The 20,992-nt window shown below is 47.2% G+C and overlaps 1 protein-coding gene across 1 annotated transcript; it reads left to right on the top strand.

Annotated features, from left to right (window-relative positions):
* Window positions 1-1,195: 1,195 nt before the first annotated feature.
* MYC (MYC proto-oncogene, bHLH transcription factor) lies at window positions 1,196-6,827 on the top strand. The gene is made up of 3 exons (XM_081324457.1): window positions 1,196-1,682; window positions 2,844-3,558; window positions 5,604-6,827. The coding sequence occupies exons 2-3, from the start codon at window positions 2,859-2,861 to the stop codon at window positions 6,173-6,175; spliced, it is 1,272 nt and encodes a 423-aa protein (XP_081180583.1). The 5' UTR covers window positions 1,196-1,682; window positions 2,844-2,858; the 3' UTR covers window positions 6,176-6,827.
* Window positions 6,828-20,992: the final 14,165 nt, after the last annotated feature.

Consider the following 20,992-nt stretch of genomic DNA (forward strand, 5'->3'; position numbering starts at 1 on the left):
GCTTCTTCTTTCGCACACCCCGATTCCAAGACTTGCATAATTCCGAAGTAAGCATTTATTCCCTCCGTAAGAGGAAACCTTTCAAATCGAGGCAGTCCGTGTTTGCATTGGGGGGGAGGGGGGTTTGCAGAAAAATAATGCAATTCCTCCTCCCAAATCGCCCGTCACCCCCGATTTCTTTTTTTTTTTTAAAGGGTTCGACTTTTTTTTTTTTTTTTGCTTCGAGCTTCCTCAATCTGAAAGCGGGAATACGGCCGAATTTACCCGGGCTGGCCGAGAAAGGCGCACCACCACCACCACCTCCAAGCTTTCCTCGCAGCCGTTTGCAAACCGGGAGAAGCCGCGTCGTGCCGCAGCGGCACCCGGATCGTCGCCCCTGCAAACCCCCCACCCCACCCCACCCCACCCCGTCCCTCCCGATACACACACACACACACACAGAGAGAGAGAGAGAGAGAGACGCGCGCGCGCACACACACACACACACACAGAGAGAGAGAGACGCGCGCGCACACGCACACACACACTCGTGTCTTTTGCTCTGTTTACTTCCGCCGGCCCCCACCGTGGGGCAGGCCAGCCTTAAGCCCCGCGCTCGCCCCGCCGCTTCCCCGGATCGCAGTGCAGAACCGGAGCCCCGGGAGCGCGGGCGCGCTCCGGAGCCAGCCCCCCAACCAACCAACCCCCCCCCCCGCGGCCTCTCCCTCCCCTCACTGCGGCAGCGCCCCTGGAAAAGCCCCCCTCCCCTACCTCCCTTTTGCAAGGTCGCCCCCTCCCCGCTTTGGGGAGTGGGGGGTGGGGAAGAATTGAGAGAGAGAAAGAGAGAGAGACCAAGACACGCACAAAAGCGCACAAAAGAGGAGAAGGGGAGCCGGCCAGCCCACCCGTTCCTCCTTTCCCTGCGCGAGCGTGTGTGTGTGTGTGTGTGTGTGTGCGCGCGTGTGTGTGTGTGGGGTGTGGGTGGGTTTCTTTCTTCTTTTTCCTTTTTTTTTTCTTTCCTGCCCGCCTCTCTCGCCCACCCGCTCGCTCCAGCTTCTCACTATCCAGGCGTTTCTGCAAAGCGGGAGAGGGAGGGGTCGAGAGAGAGAGAGAGGGGGGGGGCGGTTGGCGGGAAAAGAAAAAGGCGGAGCAGCGGCCAAGGGTTTATAAAGCAAGCAAGCGGAGTCCTGCAGCTCAGAGGCGAACACGGGGGGGGGTTAGGGAAGCGGAGCTAACCGAGGAAGGAGGCGCTGGTGGCGGTGGTGTTGCTGGTGCTGCTGCTGCCGCCGCCGCCGCCGCCGCCGCCAGCCGGGGCATAATAAATAAATACGAGCGTTGGGGATCCGCGCGTGCACGAAGCCCCACTCCCCCACCCCTTTGCTTTCGCTCCCGAGCCGGCGCTTTTGGGAAGATTAAAACAAAAAAAAGGGGTTTGACTCCAGCTTGGGATTCGGAGCTGGAGACGTCGCCGCCGCCGCCTGCGCCGCTGTGGACTTAAAATATCCGAGCACCGTTTAAAGAGACGCCGAAGGAAGACGGTGCAACTTGCGCGCCTTTCTCCCGCCCCCCCTTGGCGGGGTGGTCTTTTGCAAAGACTTGGATTTTCCTATATATATATATATATATATATATTTCTTTTTTTTTTTTTTTGCATCGATCTTGGACTCTCCAGCGCCGTCTTGGCCGGGATCTGAAAGGAACCGGTAAGTTTTGGAAGCGGCTGTCCGGCCGGCGTTCGGCAGCCTGTTTGCTCGCTCGCTCGCTCGTTCCTATCTCCCGGGCCCGGGCCGCCGAGAAGGCGCGGGGAAGGCGGAATGGCTGAATCGATCCGCCGGGCAAAGGGAACAACGGGGGGGAGAGGCAAGCTTCCTAATGCCGCCCCCTTCGAGCCCTCTCCAAAGGCGGCGGGAAGGAGCTGCGCCGCCGCCGCCTGCTGCTGCAGCAGCAGTCGAAAAGAGAGGCTCGGCGCGTTGCAAACCCTCCGGCCGCTGGAAGACTTCGCCAGCCGATTTGCGCTCCGTGCCGCCGGGTCGTCTCCTTTGCTTTTTGTACCTTCCCCGTTTTGCCGTGCAGCCGGCGAAGGTGGAAAGGATCCGTTGGAAGGGGAAGAGGGCTTGTGGTCCGGAATAAGTCCTCTACGAGGTTGCGGGGTGATCGAGCCGAAGTCACTTTGGAGAGGCGGGGCGGGGTGAGGGGGGGTGGGGGAGAAGAAGAAGAAAGAAGGGAGGTTTCCCGAGCCGGAGCGCCCCGAAAAGTCGAGAGCGGCCGGCTCAGAGCGCGAACTACCGCGGGGGCGGCGGGAGCCGAGAGTAAATCCCGGACAGGCGTTGCTAGAGAGCTGCCCGCCTTTCCTTTTTAAGGTGGCGCCCAGGGGCGCTGGGGCATGAAGCCGGAGTTGAGCTGATTCTCGCTGGGTGGCGCCTCTAAGGGCTGGGGGGGGGGTGAGGAAGAGAGAAGAGGGTGTAGCCGAAGCCACCCGGTAAAATAAGCCGCGCTTGGACGGCTGTCCCGCGCCTTTCTGCGCCCCGACGGAGCGGACCCATTCCGGGTGCCGGGATCACCTGGGCAGACGGGTTAGCCAGCTGGCCCGGGGAAGCGCCCGGCTCTTGAGTTCAGCTCCAGTCCCGCGAGTAGCGCTGCGTTCCGTGCCGGAGCAGCGCCCCTCTGGCTTCAGTTAATCCGAATTAACTGATCCGAATTAACTGAAGCGAGGTAGTGATTCCGGAGTTAGTTGCCGTGCTATTTTCCTCCGGGACGTCCGTCTTGATTTCGTGGTGGCGCTCTATTAGAAGCAGAGTAGAGTTGCCGGAGGTAGCCACTGGCCCCATTAACCAGATTCCCCCCTTTTCTCTCCTCCCTGCCAGGCACCCTCCAACGCCATGCCCCTAACTGTCCCGAGCTATCCCAGCCGGACGTACGATTACGACTACGACTCAATTCAACCCTATTTCTACTACGAGGATGAAGAAGAGAACTTCTACCTGTCCGGCCATCATCGGGGCTGTGAGCTGCAGCCTCCGGCCCCTTCGGAAGACATCTGGAAGAAATTTGAGCTGCTGCCCACACCGCCCCTCTCGCCCAGTCGCAGATCCAGCAGCTTCCCTTCCAATGCTGACCAGCTGGAGATGGTGACCGAGCTCCTGGGCAGCGAGGTGGTCAATCAGAGCTTCATCTGTGATCCGGACGATGACGCCTTCGTCAAGTCCATCATCATCCAGGACTGCATGTGGAGCGGGGGCTCGGCGGCAGCCAAACTCCAGAAGGTGGTCTCCGAAAAACTTGCTTCCTACCAGGCTGCACGACGGGACGGGGCGGGGGCCCCACTGCCCCTCCGGAGTGGGAACTGCAGCAGTAGTGGCCTCTCATTGTCTTCCTCGCAGACCTCTGCCTCTTCTCCCAGCAGCGCCTACCTGCAAGACCTGGGGGCCTCTGCGGCTGAGTGCATTGACCCCTCCGTGGTCTTTCCTTACCCACTGGGGGAGAAGACCCCCAAAGCTGTAGAAGCTGCTGCCTCGCCTGACCCATGCCCAGCTTCCTTGCTCGGCCAAGATACGCCCCCAACCACCAGCAGTGATTCAGGTGAGCAGTGGGCTTCTCTTTTTAGGGCCCCTTTAACACACTCGACAAGGTGGGATTTGGGCTACCAGGGTGAAGGAACGGTCCCTTCCGGTGGTGCTTAGAACAGGCCCCCAGGCATTTGCAAAGCATGGACTTGTAGGTGAGGTTAGAAAGTTGTCAAACTGGAAATACTACACTTAGTATTATGATATTGCGTACTGGAGTAATTCATTAGTACTGTTCCAGCAGCTACCAAAATCCAAAGCGGTGCGTACATTCTCATGGACTATATACATAACAGCTTTCTCAAGTTCAAGCTGAAAAGTCTATGAACAAACCTCAACAGTGGCACTTCTGAGCAAGATATGGGGTAGACTTTAAAAAAAAAAGCAACCAAGACCCAAACTGGCTTGAACTGTTTCCACCTGGCCCCATTTTCAGGTGAACTGGCTACTTTGCCTTTCGGTTGCCTGAAGCAGCTTGGAGTGGCTTGTTCAGCAGTGAAACCACCCTAGCTTTCATGACTTCATCATCTCTCCTCTTCCAGGTGGCATGAATGAATATTCCCATTGTACAGATAGGCTCAGGGAGGCTGTTGGGGTGGGGGGGCGGCTGGGATTCTGCCAGGCTCTTCCTGCATCTTGGAAAGTTTCAGAGAGCTTAACTAGGACTTAAAAAGTTGGTTCAGTTTTCGCTTGGAGGTTCTCCTATTAGTGCCACCTCAAAAAAGGAAGTTTCAGGCAGGGATTAATTAAGAGCTGCCTGCCCCCTTTTTTTGAGAGGGGGGGGAGTTGAATGTTTGAATACTTTTTCCTCTTAAAAGAGGGAGAGAAAGCTTGCAACATTCGGCTTCCCTCTAGAAAGTTTTACTGACGTAGCCTCCGAGATAACGAAAGCCTAATGGAATGTACTGCCTTTCCTTACATCACATGTTGGCTGGGCTGAACATTCGAGATCGCGTCTGCTCCCTCTCTCTCTCTCTTTCCCCTGCCCCAAATACTTCAGTTGTGCAGCAACTCCCCTCCCAGCATATGTGTATACTCTTAGTACGCTGCCACGTTAGCGACACACATGGGCCGGTCTTCCCAGGAATTGCATTTCCTAGAAAAACTGGCTGAGACACATCAAAGCCAAGCTTCTTTTTCACTTGGGTCTAATGGGGTCACCGCAGATCTCCAGAGCGGGAACTTTAAACCCACTGGCTGGGCTTTAATCCAGCCTGTCCTCTGATTAACATATACCTGGTGAGGGGGGGAAAAAAAGAGAGAGAGGTTCAAAGGAGAGAGAAAAAGGAATGAGTCTTGGAGAATCATGGGGGCGGGGGCTCACCCTCTTTTTCAGCCTGCTTTTTGCATGCCTGAATAATAGGGTGGTTGTGGCATTCCCAGGATAGGATAACTAGGGAGGAATTGCTCCTGGCCATTAAAACTTACCAAGAACTGGGTGTGGTTCCAAGGATTTTACACTTTCTCACATTACACAGCTTTTTTGTCTCTTCTTACATGCAGCAGTTGGGAACTCTGGGGTGTGGGCGGACAACATGTAAGTGACCTTCCAAATGCTGAAGGTCAGCTCCTACCATTCCTAAGTAGCCTGGAAGTGAGGGATTGTGGGAATTTTAGCATTGCCACCTTCAGAATGTAACAGGTTGTCTTCACCAGTGGTTGGAGGAAAAAAAAAGCTGGCATATGGTAGGTAAGGATGGCCCCTGGAGACAGGTCATCCCGGTTAAGTAGCCTAGAAATTCGCCTTTTTTGGCTGAGATGCTACACAGAGTTATGCAATGCTACAATTTCAACATTCGTGAGATGGCCAGGATTCAGTTACAAGTTCTTTGGAATTGTCGTCTTGGTGCAAATGTGTGGGGTTGTGTCCTCAATTGCATAACAACCTAAGAGCTGCCCTTTTTGGAGAGAAGCCCATTTTTCAGAAGCCTGTGCATTTGTCTATAGTTCCTGGCACCCGTTTCCAGCTTGCCCGAGGCAGACAGGTCAGGGGAGGCTAATCCCATCTTTTCTGTGGGGAGAATCAATTTTAACCTTATCTCTCGTCTCTTGTTTTTTCAGAAGAAGAAGAGGAAGAACAGGAGGAGGAGGAAGAAATTGATGTTGTTACTGTAGAAAAAAGGCAACCTGCAGCCAAGAAGTCAGAGTCCACTGTTCACACATCTGGGGGGCACAGTAAACCCCCGCACAGCCCTCTGGTTCTCAAGCGCTGCCATGTCCCAATGAAGCAGCACAATTATGCCGCCCCTCCTTCCCCACGCCACGAATACAGCTCTGCCAAAAGGCTAAAGTTGGACAGTGGTCGGGTTCTGAAACAGATCAGTAACAACCGCAAATGTTCAAGTCCACGCACCTCAGACTCAGAAGAAAACGACAAAAGGCGAACACACAACGTCCTGGAGCGACAAAGGCGGAATGAGTTGAAACTGAGTTTCTTTGCCCTGCGTGACCAGATCCCTGAAGTAGCGAATAACGAAAAAGCTCCTAAAGTTGTCATCCTTAAAAAGGCCACTGAATACGTCCTCTCCATCCAGTCTGAAGAGCATAGACTCTTAGCGGAAAAAGAACTTCTGAGGAAGCGACACGAACAACTCAAAAACAAACTTCAACAGTTGAGGAACTCTTGTGTTTAAAAATAAAAATAAAAATGAATAAGTGTTGCTATTAATATTATTAAAGCCTATAAAACCTATAAACTTTGGGAACAGAAGTGGACCTAGGAGGCGTGAAATATCAACCTGACATAAATGTTGTCATTGACAACGTTACCCTGCGTAAATGTTATAATGGACTCCCATTTTTGTAAAACTGAACTGTTGAGAATGCATGCCGAACAGCCGTCCAGCATTAAGGCTGGATTCTCCAAGCCTTGTCTAAGAACGGATGAAAATTTGGGGTGCAAGCTTATGCTTGCAAAAAGGGGTGAGGGTTGTATTGGGGTGGGATGAGTAATGAAGTTTTTTCCACTTTCATTTTTGTATTTAAAGCATTTTTCTCTTAAAAGTGATTTTGGACTAGCTGTTGTCAAGAGTTGCTGTAAATATTTACACAGCCCAATGATATGTAAATATCTTTAATAATAAAAATCTTTATAGAAAAGGTTAAAAAAAGAAGCCGTTGGTAGATCATTAAGATCACAACTTAATGGTTGTGGCAACTGAATTTATAAATTGTCTTGAATTTTTGGTGCCATAACATCTCTTCACAGATTCTTATTTAAGTACCTTTTTTGTCATTTTTTAAAAAGATCTGATTTTATTTTGTGTTTATAGAAAAATAAACTATTTCCTGTAAAATTGTAACTAGCTATATAAAGTGTGTTTTCTTGGAAGTTTTTAAAGCAACTGAGTGTCCTGAAACAGCAGTACGGATATTTATGGATTGAGTTATTAAATATCTAGAGAGTTATTCTGAAAGAGGGCTGCTGTGTATGCCCTCCTAACTTCTGTAGTTGGGGGGGGCTCCCCTACCCACAAATATAAATATGGTGTATTTCAGGTTAATGCCTGCCTCAGGTTTGCAAAAGTTTGCAAAAGAATGAATCCTGCCTTGTAAGTTTGAAAGTGATAGCCTGTCCAAAACGCATCATGGTGCATCCTTGAAGACTTGTCAGTCATCTGGGCAGAATCATCGACATATTAAAATGCATTTTGGGGAGAAAACCCCTGAGGTTAGGGCAAGAGTTGGTACATCTGACTGATGAAGCCAAGTGAGCAGCGAAATGTCTCAAATTAGCAAAAAAAAAAGAATCCAGTTGCCACGATTCAACCTTTGCCTACCATGATTCAATCTTGTGATTAGCTAAATTAGGAATAGTATAACCTTGTGCTTACAACGAACTGCATATAATCCAAGGCCTTCCTTGAACAGTTAGAAAAACTGTCCAGTTCACAAACTGGGAACCTAAGATGCGATAGTTTTAGCTTTTCATACACTTATTTCCATACTTTGTATGAATGGTGCTTGCTAATGAAGGTTGCTCCTGGCACTTCAGAAAAACGGATGCTTGAAATTCCACATTTCTTATTAAGGCTGTATGGAAAAGATTTTTTTTAAAAAAGGGGGGGTGTTATGGGTTAGCATTGTAGTATAGTGTTAACACAACTTGGCTGGAATTACAATCAGCAACTTTCCAACAGCTGCAAATAGATTCATCAGCTTCTGGCGTGATGCCATCAGACAAGCGAAATGGTAGACTGGAGTAATGCAAGCCATACCTGACGTAGGTATGTTGATGTTCCTGTTCTAAAGGGGCAGCTTTGCCAAGGCACGACCTGTCTCTTGTGTCAATTTCACTCGCACTTCCACACCAACCCCAGTGTCCTGTTACAACTGTATATTTGCAACAGGGTCTGTCTCCTCCGCAGGTTATACTGTAATGCATTGGGCAATAAATCAGTTTAGGGATCACCTTGACTAAGCCCATAGAAGACCCTTTAGCTTAGCACGTGGACTGAACAGAGCCACTGATTTGAGGCTTGCATTCTGGGTTAATGGGGCAAACGTTTTGCTCCTATCCAAGCTGGCTATTTTGGGTCATTGGAAGCACACGCTTTCTCAGTTACAACCCTAGTGGCTTCACGCTTTCATCCTGATGCATTAGGACTTCACCTCCCATCATTCTTAGCCAGCGCATCAGGACATATTAAAGGTCACCAATTCCTCCACCCCTAATTACAGTGAACTTCGTAGCTCTGAGGGTCAAGCTATATGTGCAAGAATTGTAACTTTTTTCACCCTTTTTAAAGAGGGAGAGGTAGATGTAATTGATTTCTTCCCATCAGGAATGAGTTTTGAGGGGCTGTCACAACATCTTTATATTTTATGAATAAAAGGGAGTTAATTGCAGAGTACCCTTCCTGAGTATATTTATGCAGCTGGACCAAAAATTGGGATTAGCTTTACACAGAGCTAAGCTACCCAAACAAATCAAATTCTGTATTAATACTAAGAGATCTCTGAATCTTTTCCTTCACCCAGAACGTGACTTCTGCAAGCCCAGGTATATAAATACAAACAGCAAACTCCATATAGGTAAAACCAAACACATTTCAGATGGAGTAACAGTTGGCAAGAACAGATTAAACTGAGACAATTTATCTGCCTGGTAAAACTGCTTAATTATTCTGGGGTATTGCGAAGATGCTTGCCTTTTGATTTGTTCTAAAGCACTGCATTCCACTGGTGCAATCTAATAGGGCAGCTCTTTCATAAGCATTTCTGCAATATTTCAGAAAAGCTCTCCCAAGTAGTTTTATGGATAAGCTGTATCTGGGTGGGGTTTTGGGGTTTTTTGCGGGGGGGGGGGAGTTAGAGTTTCCCTTCAGGGTTAGAGTTTCTTTTCCAGGGTGAATTATTTGTGCCTATAGACATGTCTGTCCTCTGGATTACAGTTATACCTCTCCTTTGGACCATACCAGTAAGGATAACTATGGCAGCAGCTCTCCCTGGAAGATCACATAGGAGCTGTGACCAAGGGGGCCTTCTCCCGGGTTCGACTAGTTCGCCAACTACGGCCTTATCTGGACCTGGATGCCTTACGTACAGTCACCCATGCCCTTGTGACCTCTCGCCTAGACTACTGTAACGCTCTCTACATGGGGCTGCCCTTGAGATCCACTCGGAAGCTTCAACTGGTGCAAAGTGCAGCGGCACGGACACTCTTGGGAGCCTCCCGATACTCCCATATCACACCTCTCCTCCGTGCGCTGCACTGGCTTCTGGCTGCCTTCCGTGTGAAGTTCAAGGTGCTAACAATGACATACAAAGCCCTACATGGCATGGGTCCGGACTACCTACGGGAGCACCTTCTGCCAATGTCAGCACCCCACCGTCCTGTGCGCTCCCACAGAGAGGGCCTCCTCAGGGTGCCACCGCTCAAGGAATGTCGGCTGGTGGCCCCCAGGGGGAGGGCATTCTCAGTGGGTGCGCCAGCCCTCTGGAACTGCTTGCCAACCGAAATCCGGATGGCCCCCGACCTCCCCACCTTCCGGCGCGACTTAAAAACTTACCTGTTCCAGCAGTCCGGCCTGGCCTGATAGCTCTAATTGGGGTCCCAGTTTGTTTTTACTATTGTTTTTCACTATTGTTCAATCTGTATACCTACCTTACTCTGTACACCGCCCCGAGTCCCTCGGGAGAAGGGCGGTTTATAAAAACAAATAAATAAATAAATAAATAAATGTTCCCTGTTGCTCTCAGGTGCTTTGAACATGTCTAGATCTTCTAGAAGATGGATCCCTTAATAGCTGGTAATCCTCATAGTAATAAACTTTGCTTAGTAATATAGAAAACAGAAGAAACATGAGTTGAATAGTATCACTGGGTTTCTTTTGAAAGATCTGTGACTTGCCAAAGAAGACAGGCTGAGATGGGAGACAATTGCCCATACAGAGACCAGAAATTGGTGGAACTTAATTATCCTACAGATGACTTGGAAGCATTGATTTGCCCAAAATTGTATAACTGGGAAAGGAGGATGCAAGAAGTTGGTTAATCTCCTGAAGTCCTTATAAGATAGAATCTTAGATGCAGAGTTCCTGAAATAAACGCAAGGTGATAGGTAGGAGAATAAAACAAAATCCATATCAACTAGCCCTGAATATTGTGGTTGGATTATCATCATCTTTGTTCCAGGCTAGACTGGATTTGCCTATGGTTGCCCATCATTTCTACCTGGCTTGCAACTGAGTCCTGAAATCAACCTCTCGCTTCTTCAATGCAAACGTGGCCCGTGTTACGCGTTTACGAGGAAACTGCAGATCATGAGAGAAGGAAAAAAAGCCTACAACATTTGTTGAGTGAAAAACTGCTTTGTTGTAAGGATGTGTTTGCATTCAGTCTTCTAAAGGGAAACCAAAACCAGTTATTGATTTACAAAATTTGAGGGCTTCCCAGGGGTACAGCAGCTTGAAAGAGCTGAACTGCTCCCAAAAAAAGAGTAATAAAATGTGAAATAAGCAGTAATGTGTATACTTTAAAGAATCCTTTCTTGTTTGTGTCTTTGATTCTCTCCTCGATATGGTTTTGCTTGTATGGGATGAGACTGATGGAATTATAAGTTGATTCCACATATCTAGAAGACACCCAAGTCATGCACTTTTGGGTACCATGCTTCAAGAAAGACTCAGAGAAAGCCGAGTAACTTTTAAAAGAAGAAGACATATGACTGGGGACTAGAAACTTGTGTGAGAGAATTAAGAAGAGGATATATTGAGCCTTGAGGATTTAAAAATTGAAGTATGGAATAACAAGACTCAAATTCCGGAGAATGATTGCATCCAAGAAGACCAAGACATGGTTCATTACTGTCTCAACTTGCAGGGTAAAGAATGATATTTTCAATTTACAGGGCAGCAGGGTGTATGCCGATGTAAAGAAGAAAAATCCTAATCAAAACAATTTGGCCATCTATTATTTGAAACAGCAACAGCTTCCTTTGCTGGGTGCTTTTGAGGAGCTGCTGAACAAGCCATTCACTAAGGATGCTTTCATTTCAAATCCTGGCAGCCGAACTTGATCACTTTATCCTTCCTGTTGATCTGCTAAGACCTTTGGTGACTCATAGTCCAGGTTTCTGATAGGCAAACCTGGCTAATAGATTTCTTTCCTTTACCTGAAGAGACTTTCACTTCATTGCACTGGAAGAGAGGAAAACTAAATCCAAAATCTAAAGATACCTATTAGCTTACACAGCTTTAAAATGGATGTTGCTTTCATTTTCATTTATTTTTTTTTGGTATTTTTACTGTCTTGTTTTAAGATATGAACTTCAAAGGGTTTCATTTCATCCTAAGCCATGGGAAGTTGTTTTTCCCCAATTTATTCTGCAAGATCACACGTCTCCTTGTACACCGTGTCCAGTTTGAAGTTCTACTTTTCAAGAAGAATTTTATAGAAAATCATTCAGGTATGGTGAAGGGCAGTTAAAAACTAGGTCCTACCAGGAGAGGTGATTAAGATCTGAGATCTTTACACTAATTCTGAGAAGATTGGGAGGAGAATCCTGCTGATTCTAGACCATTGTTTCTCAATGTTGGCAACTTTAAGATGTGTGGATTGCAACTGGGCGGACTTCAACACTCAGAATTCTCCCAGAATTTTGGCAGTTGAAGTCCATACATCTTAAAGTTGCCAAAGTTGAGAAATACTGATCTCAAGAGAAGGACACAAAACCTGGGTTGAATTTACAGGACCCCACTTGGTAGGGCACCTTGCTTTAATTCAGATTCTTGCATTGAGCAAGGGGTCGTCCCAAAGGTGCTTTATCCCCAAAAGGCAACTGGACTTTCTTGGTGTTTTCTTTGAAAACCTTTCACTTCTCATCCAAAAAGCTTCTTAATTCAGCTCTATCCTCAGAGTGGACACAACACAGGAGAACAAAGCCATCAGGACAGTCCATCTGCATCTGAAAGACACTCTTTTGAAGGCAGTAAAGTTCACATTCTGGGCTGAGAGGACAACGGGTTTGAAAGAGAGGTCAAAGAGGCCATACATATTAAAATTGAACAGCCCTCCCTCAACAGAAAGAGTGAGATAAGATACTATCCTGTTTACAATGCAGCCCTTTCATCAATCTCAAGAAAGTTCCACACCCATTTACACTCTGATTCAGGTGACTCTGGGAATACAGATAAACCCTTAAGTGGTCCCAATGACTCCCAGAGAGCAAAGGACCAACCTTAAGAGTGCTTAGGACAGATAACTGCAAAGAATTTAAAATCTTCTAAGCTAAAGGTTCCCCCACACATGCGTGCTAGTCCTTTCCAACTCTAGGGGCCGGTGCTCATCTCCATTTCAAAGCCGAAGAGCCAGCGCTTGTCCGAGGACGTCTCCGTGGTCATGTGGCCGGCATGACTAGACACCAAAGGCGCACGAACGCTGTTACCTTCCCACCGTAGTGGTCCCTTTTTTTCTACTTGCATTTTTTTTATGTGCTTTCGAACTGCTAGGTTGGCAGAAGCTGGGACGCGTAACAGGCGCTCACTCTGCTACGCGGCACTCGGGATTCGACCCGCCAAACTGCCGACCTTCTGATCGACAAGCTCAGCGTCCTAACCCACTGAGCCACCGCGTCCCTTTTAAAGCCTTCTATTCCCCACCAACAGTCCCTTATCATTCTGAATTTCATCCTTTCTATTGTCGAATATCAGTAATGTCCTTTTATTAACATGCTGTGGACTTTGGGAAAGGGGAAACTGAAAAGCCCTATAAAAATAAAATACCATCAATAATTTATATTAAATATAGTGCTATTATTATTTTTTCTACAATGGTAGTAACTCTTCTGTATATTGTATTTAGTGAAATTGGTGCATAGGCTTGAAGACCGGGAACCCAGAGAGATCCACTGAAAGAAATGCTTTAAACCTGGCATTTTGTCATTGCTCAGAGGAGTATGGTGATGTCATTTGGTGATCGTTAGAGGAATTTTGGCCCCAGGTTAAATTCCCAGCCCTTTCTTTTTACTGAAAATAGAAAGATAATTTTTGTCCTGTTGCTACAATTTAAGTGGCATTAATCAATGGGGTGGCACATGCAATGTACCAATAATTAAGAAAATATTAAATTGGGAAAGATATTGAACAGAGACAGGGTCAAACAGTTGGTAAAATATACATGCAGCAGTGTCATGGACATTTTAGGCATATTTTATAATTTTATGTGTCTGTGTATATATGTTTGTCTCTCTCTGTGTGTGTGTCTTTGACTCCTGGTGACCGCTTGGAGAGGAGGAGGAGGAGGAGGAGGAGGAGGAGTCACTACTAAAGGCTATCCTTTTTTTGAAATGGAGATGAACTTTCTGCAAAGAAAATATGTGCTTTGCTTTGAGTTTTTGGCCCAATATCTCTATTGCAGATAGACTTTAATTTACTAGACCCCCTCCTCTAGATAGTTGGACAGTCATTTGTCTGGGGTTATCTGAGAATTCCTGCCCTGGGCTGGGGTTAGTCTAAATGTTGTCCAAGGGATTTGTCATAACTCTGAACAGTAATTAACCAACAAGTTGTAATTGAGGACTACCTGATCAGTATAGAAAAGTAAAATGTTAATATGCTGAAACCCAGAGTTCTTGTTGGCATTGTATGATAGTTGTACACACGGGCACAGAGAGAGAGGGAGGGAGGGAGGGAGGGGGAGAGAGAGAAAGAGAGAGAAAGAGAGAGAGAGATGTTTCTTACATGCGCTGTCATACAGCAAACCTATTAGCTTTGGCAGAATGTTTTAAGAAGTACCATAGGAAGTAATTTAGAGGTGAGATGAGCAGCAGAGTATTCAAAGTAAGGATGAAGGGGCATGTTAGACAAATGGAAGTGGATCCTGCAGTAGTAGCTATCCCTCTTTTCATGAACACAGCACCAACATAATTCAGTCAATGATATTGTGAAGTGTCAAGCTTGCCAGCCTGAAATGAGGGTCATGCTAAAAAGTTATCACTTATTTAGAACATTTCCTTCACTTCCTCCTCCCCCTCCTTCTCCCCCCTCCTCTTCCTCTTCCCACTTCTTTTTTCCTTCTCCTTCTCCTCTTTCCACTTCCAGTTTCCCTTCTCCTTCCTCTTCTCCTGCTCCTTCCTTCCCTCTCCTTCTCAGTCTTCTGATAGGAAGGACTTCGCTCCACCTCAGCCTCTCCAAAGAATCCAACTATGCCTCCCAGGCACACATGCTTCCCTCATGCAAAATTAAATGGAGGCAAACCACTGGCCTTCTTTTTAATTTCCTCCCTGACGACTCTTTCATTTCAGCTGAATTGCATCTGGTGTTAATGTGTGCAGGCATCTAATCACACAGCAGAAGGCTGCATTCACAGCCTGTCATCAAGTCCGGGTTGATGCTTCCTTCAACAACTCTCCAGTGTGGGAGAGGGCTGCAGAAAACAAACACACCCCAGTTTATTTGGGATAAATGTTTGCTCAACAAAGGCTTTTAATGTTAGGCGTCTATGTTGTCCTTGCAAACCACAATTAAAGGGAATGACTCAGATGTTAGGTTCATACAAGGAACAAGCCCAATCTTTATGCTCCTGGGGAAGTGAAGAGAGCTTAGTTCAATAGCCAGGATGGAAAACACACTATCTTGTTATTCCAGGAACTTTGGCTGTTTGTTGACTATTTCAGTTCATTCCTGGACTGTAGTCACAACGTTTGGGCTCTGCTTTTTAGTTTTCTTTTGTTTTCCTCTGGTTTTCCACCACCACCACCCCCTTCTTCCTTGGAGTTGCAGGAATTCAAATGACAGAAAAACAAAGTGGTGCCTTTTCTAGTAACTCTACCCAAAATCAATATTTGGGGTGGAATACAGGGGAATAGAATGGGAATTGAGAGACAAGTCAGAGGTTCAGATCCTCTAGCAATACACATGACCTAAAGAAGAAGAGCTGAGCTGAGGTATTTTTATGGCAAAGGTGAAGGCTCTCGATGCCTCCTGCTAAATAAAGCTGGATTTGTGATGAGTCATGTCTGCTTTGCAGTGCCCGGTGCATTGCAAAGACTAGCTGAAGGCTCTGGGTGGAAGGAAAAAGGAACAGCATAAAAGTGACAGTGCTGTAACTTCTCTTCCAGCAACAGTTACCTGGGAAAACTGAATCACTGGGACTGGGATGTGTCTTCACGGCTAGGGGTAGAAAGTGACATGCCCAAGTTCTTGGGGGGTAAGATTGAAGACGGCTAGATTACAATTCCTATTTGGAATTCGGAATTGGAATTTCTTTATTGGCCCAAGTGCGATTGGACACACAGGGAATTTGACCCTGGTGCCTGAGATCACAGGGTACATACAAACAACAGAGTGAAAAGGGATAGGTCATAAATCACACAATCATAAATCATAAGAGATTTATTAGAAGTTAGTAGGAAAGCTGAGAAGATGAGAAAGATAGGAAGATGAGAAGGTTAATCGCAACACAGCCCTACCTATTGCATGGGTTAACTATATTTAGGCATGGATTCCCATCAGTCTGTCCCAGTGTTTTTTGAATGGGTCAACTATTAACATGTATGGTCTTCGGCTCTCAAAATTCTGGGAGCTGAAGTTCACACATCTTAAAAGTTGGCCTGTTTGAGAAACACTGGTCTACTTTCTTGCCTGAGCGGGAGGTTTTTGCAGGAATAAAGGAAGGTGGAAATACCATCTGCAGGATCCTCAATTCCAAGCCACAGAGGGAAAAATAAATACATATGATTGAAATATTTCTGTATTATCCTCGGTCACCTCCATTTGCTCTTGGCATTAAGCTTTCCCTATCATAAATGGCAATCCAGCACTGGAGGGTTATTGGTCTCCTTGCAAGAATAAAACCATTTTTATATTCTAAGATGCCTCCAGAGCAGTATTTCTCAAGCTTGGCAACTTTAAGGTTTATGGACTTCAACTCCCAGAATTTATGAATGAACCTTTATTATCAAAGTACAACATGTGTACAGTGAGATTGGCTGAGCCTCCCTTCGTGCCCCCCCCCACAACTCACAGTGACAACAAATCCACCATCTTGTTACACCATGTGAAATAATTGCACAACACACCGGCCTCGCAAGTCAATCATACATAGAGTTATTTCCCATTCAGGAGCCTGACAGCCCACGGATAGAAGCTGTTCTGCAGCATGTTGGTACGGATGGCTATACTCCTGTATCTCTGTATCTCCTACCCGATGGTAGGAGAGTAAAGAGGTACCGACCAGGGTGTGAGTCATCCCTGAAGATTTTCCTCACTCTTCCAAGGCAGCGAGCCCTGGTGAGGTCAGCCAGTGGTGTAGGGGACAGCCCACGATGTCTTGTGCTGTGCTCACCACCCTCTGTAATATTGTCCTATCCGCGACTGTCAAGCCAGCATACCAAACCACAATACAGTGCGAGAGGACGCTCTCTATAGTAGACCGGTAAAAGAGGATCATTAGCCGTTGTTCTACCCTGTTCTTCCGCAAGACCCTGAAGAAGTCTCTGTTGGGCCTTTCTGGCCACCTGGGTTGTATTGACTTTCCAGGTAAGATCTTCACAGAGGTAGACTCCCAGGAATTTAAAGGAGGAAACTCTCTCCACACAGTCCCTCCCCCCCATGTAAAGTGGGACAGGTTCCTCTCTTTTATTCTGGAAGTCTAGCACCATCTCCTTTGTCTTGCCGATGATCAGGTGCAAGTTGTTCTCTAAACACCATAAGGATAGTTATTGTACCTCCCCGCTGTACGCTGTTTCATCTCCATCTGTAATAAGACCCACTACGGTGGTATCATCTGCGAACTTAATGATCGCGGTGGATGGGTCGGAGGATACACAATCATATGTGTACAAGGAGTACAGGTAGGGGCTAAGCACGCAGCCCTGAGGTGAGCCCATGCAAAGCTTCAGGGGTGGGGTGCATGATTCCCAATCTGGATTTTATGGGCTTCAGCATGACCATCTGGCAAAAAAAAAGATCGCAAAATCAGGAGTGGTTCACTTAGTACAGTAATAGCCTAGATAGCAATCCTGGTCCCAAATAAATTTGTAAGTTGAAGATTACCTGCATTTTTTTACTCAGCTGGTATATAGCTCCAATTGTTGATTGACTCACCGCAGTTTACAATCTTATCAGTGGTGTGCCAAACTGGGGTTAAAATCACTAGCAGAACTAAAGAAATAAGATACATCAAGTCTACAAACTCATCAAGATCAGCACAACGTATTCTGAGCTTCTGCAAGCAGAAAAATCCATACAGTCATAAATCAATGTAATGTGGGGACGGTGTTGGCTTCAGTCATACTTTCTAAAGGTTGCAGTGTCTGGCCTGAAATGCCACCAGTCCAATCAACTGGGTTAAAGGGTTTGATTGACGGTCTCACTTGGCAGAAAGCCGCCCTTCCTTGGCGAACCATGACTGGAATATTGGAACCCAAGTGATTGCCTGATCAGCTGTTTTTACACCAGGTTGGTTCTCTCTTCGTCAATGTGCAAAGCACAACAGTGTTGATTCTGCCTTGAAAGGACGCTAATATTTCTCAGAAGGGTAAGCGTGGGATGTGTGTTGGTGCTTTTGCAAGTTATGGCCACAACTAAGCCCAAAATTTCTGTTGCTAAGCAAAACATTTGTTAAGTGATTTTTTCTCTCCTTTCATTACCTTCCTTGCCAGAGTTGTTAAGTGAATCACTGCAGTTGTTAAGTCAGTAATATGGTTATTAAGTGAATCTGGCTTCCCCATTGACTTTGCTTGCCAGAAGAAAGCAAAAGTTGGTCATATGACCCCGGGTGACTGCTAAACATCATAAATAGGAAATGGGAAGTGTCATAAATAAAAAAGTCTAAAGAAAAGAAGAAATAGGGGTGACATGATAGCGGTATTCCAGTATTTGAGGGGCTGCCACAAAGAAGAAAGGGTCAAATATAGGGAACGGTTGCTGGAATTGGGTATGTGTAGTTTAACAAAGAGAAGGGTGAGGGGTGACATGATAAGCAGTGTTTCAATATTTGAGGGGCTGCCACAAAGAAGAGAGGGGTCAAGCGGTTCTCCAAAGCACCTGAAAGCAGGACAAGAAGCAACGGATGGAAACTCGTCAAGGAAAGAAGCAACCTAGAACTAAGGAGAAACTTCCTGACAGTTAGAACAATTAACCAGTGGAACAACCTGCCTCCAGAGGTGGTGAATGCTCCAACACTGGAAGTTTTTAAGAAGAGACTGGACAGCCATTTGCCTGAAATGGTATAAGGTTTCCTGCCTGAGCAGGGGGTTGGACTAGATGACCTCCAAGGTCCCTTCCAACTTATTATTATTATTATTAATAAATTATTCTCCAAAGCACCAGAGGGCAGGACAAGAAACAATGGTTGGAAAATGATCAAAGAGAGAAGCAACCTGGAATTAAGGAGAAACTTCCTAACAGTGAGGACAAACCAGTGGAACAGCTTGCCTCCAGAAATCGTGGGCGCTCCATCACTGGAAGTTTTTAAGAAGAGACTGGACAGTCACTTGTCTGAGATGATATAGGTTCTCCTGCTCAAGCGGGGGGCTGTACTAGAAGATCTCCAAGCTCCCTTCCAGCTTTATTCTATTCTAAATATGAGTCAGTTGCCAAGCCTCTGAATTTTGATCACGTGATCATGGGGAGGCTGCAATGGTCGTAAGTGTGAAAAACAGTCATAAGTCACTTTTCCCCATGCTTTTTCAGTAACTTTGAACAGTCACTAAATGAAGTGCTGCAAGTCGAGGACTACCTGTATTTATTTTACTTGGCGCATGGTCCTGCGTATTCCTTGGACAGCAAAAGTAAATAACAAGAAAGTACTGGAGTGCAAAAGACCAGACATGGCACTGGAAGGCAAAATCACAAAACTGTGGCTCACTTATTTTGGCCACGTCAAGTTGGAGTGTGTGTGCAAAATTCACTGGAGAAAGCAATTATGCTTGGAAGAATTAAGGATAAAAGGAAACCAAGCCATCAAAGAACACAGTGACTGGACACTATCAAAGCTGACACCTACCAGAGCATAGAGCAAGTCAAAGAACTAATGCAAGATTGGAGGAAGCGGATTGATCCGGCCCATAGAATCACCGAGAGTCGGACACAACTGAACGGATAACATAAGCAGCACCATCACCATCATAGGTCAACCACTGCTATACAACACTAACATGGGGTTTAAATGTGGTGGCACAAAAACAGATGAATGCTGCAGGTGAAGCCATCAATAACAGCACAGTAGGATGACATATGCATGCACTTTCTCTTCTTAGTGTCTCCTACCCACTTTACCAGTGGTGGGATTCAGCCAGTTCGTAGCAGTTCGGCAGAACCAGTGGCAAATTTTTTGCTGCCCAGGCCTAGAGTGGACTTCCGGAAGCAGCATCCACACAGAGAACTGGTTTTTCCACTTATTTGAATTCCACCATTGTCCTTTTAGAGGGACGCGGTGGCTCAGTGGGTTAGGACGCTAAGCTTGTCGATCAGAAGGTCGGCAGTTTGGCGGGTCGAATCCCGAGTGCCACGTAACAGAGTGAGCGCCTGTTACTCGTCCCAGCTTTTGCCAACCTAGCAGTTCGAAAGCACGTAAAAATGCAAGTAGAAAAATAGGGACCACTACGGTGGGAAGGTAACAGCGTTCTGTGTGCCTTTGGCATCTAGTCATGCCGGCCACATGACCACGGAGACGTCCTCGGACAAGCGCTGGCTCTTCGGCTTTGACACGGAGATGAGCACCGGCCCCTAGAGTCGGAAACGACTAGCACGCATGTGAGGGGGGAAACCTTTACCTTTTATTGCCCTTTTTACCCCATCCTCCCTGACCAGCTATTTTGGCGCCGAGCAAAGCACACCAACTTGGCTTATCCACATCTCGCTGCCCTTGAAGACAAGAACCCCAAGGCCTGGCTGAAGAACTGGCAAGAGCGATGGGCGAGAGAGCGACCCACCTTCTCCGCTCCCCATCAAGAGGACACTCTCACGACTTGCAACCCAGCTCTGCAGAAGCTATTGGGGGGGGGGGGTGAACATTCCTTCACCAGGCCGGGCTAAGCCGTTCTCCGAAGGGAACAGGGAACAGCGTTAAGTTGTTGTTGTTGTTAGTTGCGAAGTCGTGTCTGACCCATCGCGACCCTATGGACAATGTTCCTCCAGGCCTTCCTGTCCTCTACCATCTTCTGGGGTCCATTTAAGCTCACGCCTACTGCTTCAGTGACTCCATCCAGCCACCTCATTCTCTGTCGTCCCCTTCTTCTCTTGCCCTCGATCTTTCCCAGCATTAGGCTCTTCTCCAGTGAGTCCTTCCTTCTCATCAGGTGGCCAAAGTATTTGAGTTTTAGCTTCAGGATCTGGCCTTCTAAAGAGCAGTCAGGGTTGATCTCCTCTAGGACTGACCGGTTTGATCCCCTTGCAGTCCAAGGAACTCGCAGGAGTCTTCTCCAGCACCATAGTTCAAAGGCCTCAATTCTTTGGCGCTCAGCCTTTCTTATGGTCCAGCTTTCACTGCCATACATTGCATCTGGGAAGACCATAGCCTTGACTATACGCACTTTTGTTGACAGGGTGATGTCTCTGCTTTTTAGTGTGCTGTCTAGATTTGCCATGGCTTTCCTCCCCAGGAGCAAGCGTTAAGAGGCGGAGGCAAATCAAAAGTTGGTCATCTGCTGCACTTGGTGCCCAGCGCTCTCCTCCTTCCTCCTCTACCCCTTCCTTCCCCCCCTCCCCCCCAGCGTATTGGAAGATGCGAGGCGGCTCGGGCTGCAAAACCGCACGTTCTTATTGGAGCGCGCAGTTTTCCTTGCAAAAGCTGCCGCCGCCGCCGCCGCCGTTGCAGGCAGCGAGGCAGGATCAGCTGCTGGGGGCAGTGACGTCACAGAGCTCCAGCCAGCACAACGTTCCATTGAGGCGAGCGCGTGCTCCGGCGAGCACATGGGAAACAAGCTGCGAGCCGAGCTTTCTGGTCTGCAGAACTGCGGCCTTGGCGGCCCCTTCCCTCCCGCCATCCCCGTTTGTGCTTTTTTT

This window comes from Vipera berus (assembly GCF_964194415.1).
Source record: "Vipera berus genome assembly, chromosome: 3".
NCBI lineage: Eukaryota > Metazoa > Chordata > Lepidosauria > Squamata > Viperidae > Vipera > Vipera berus.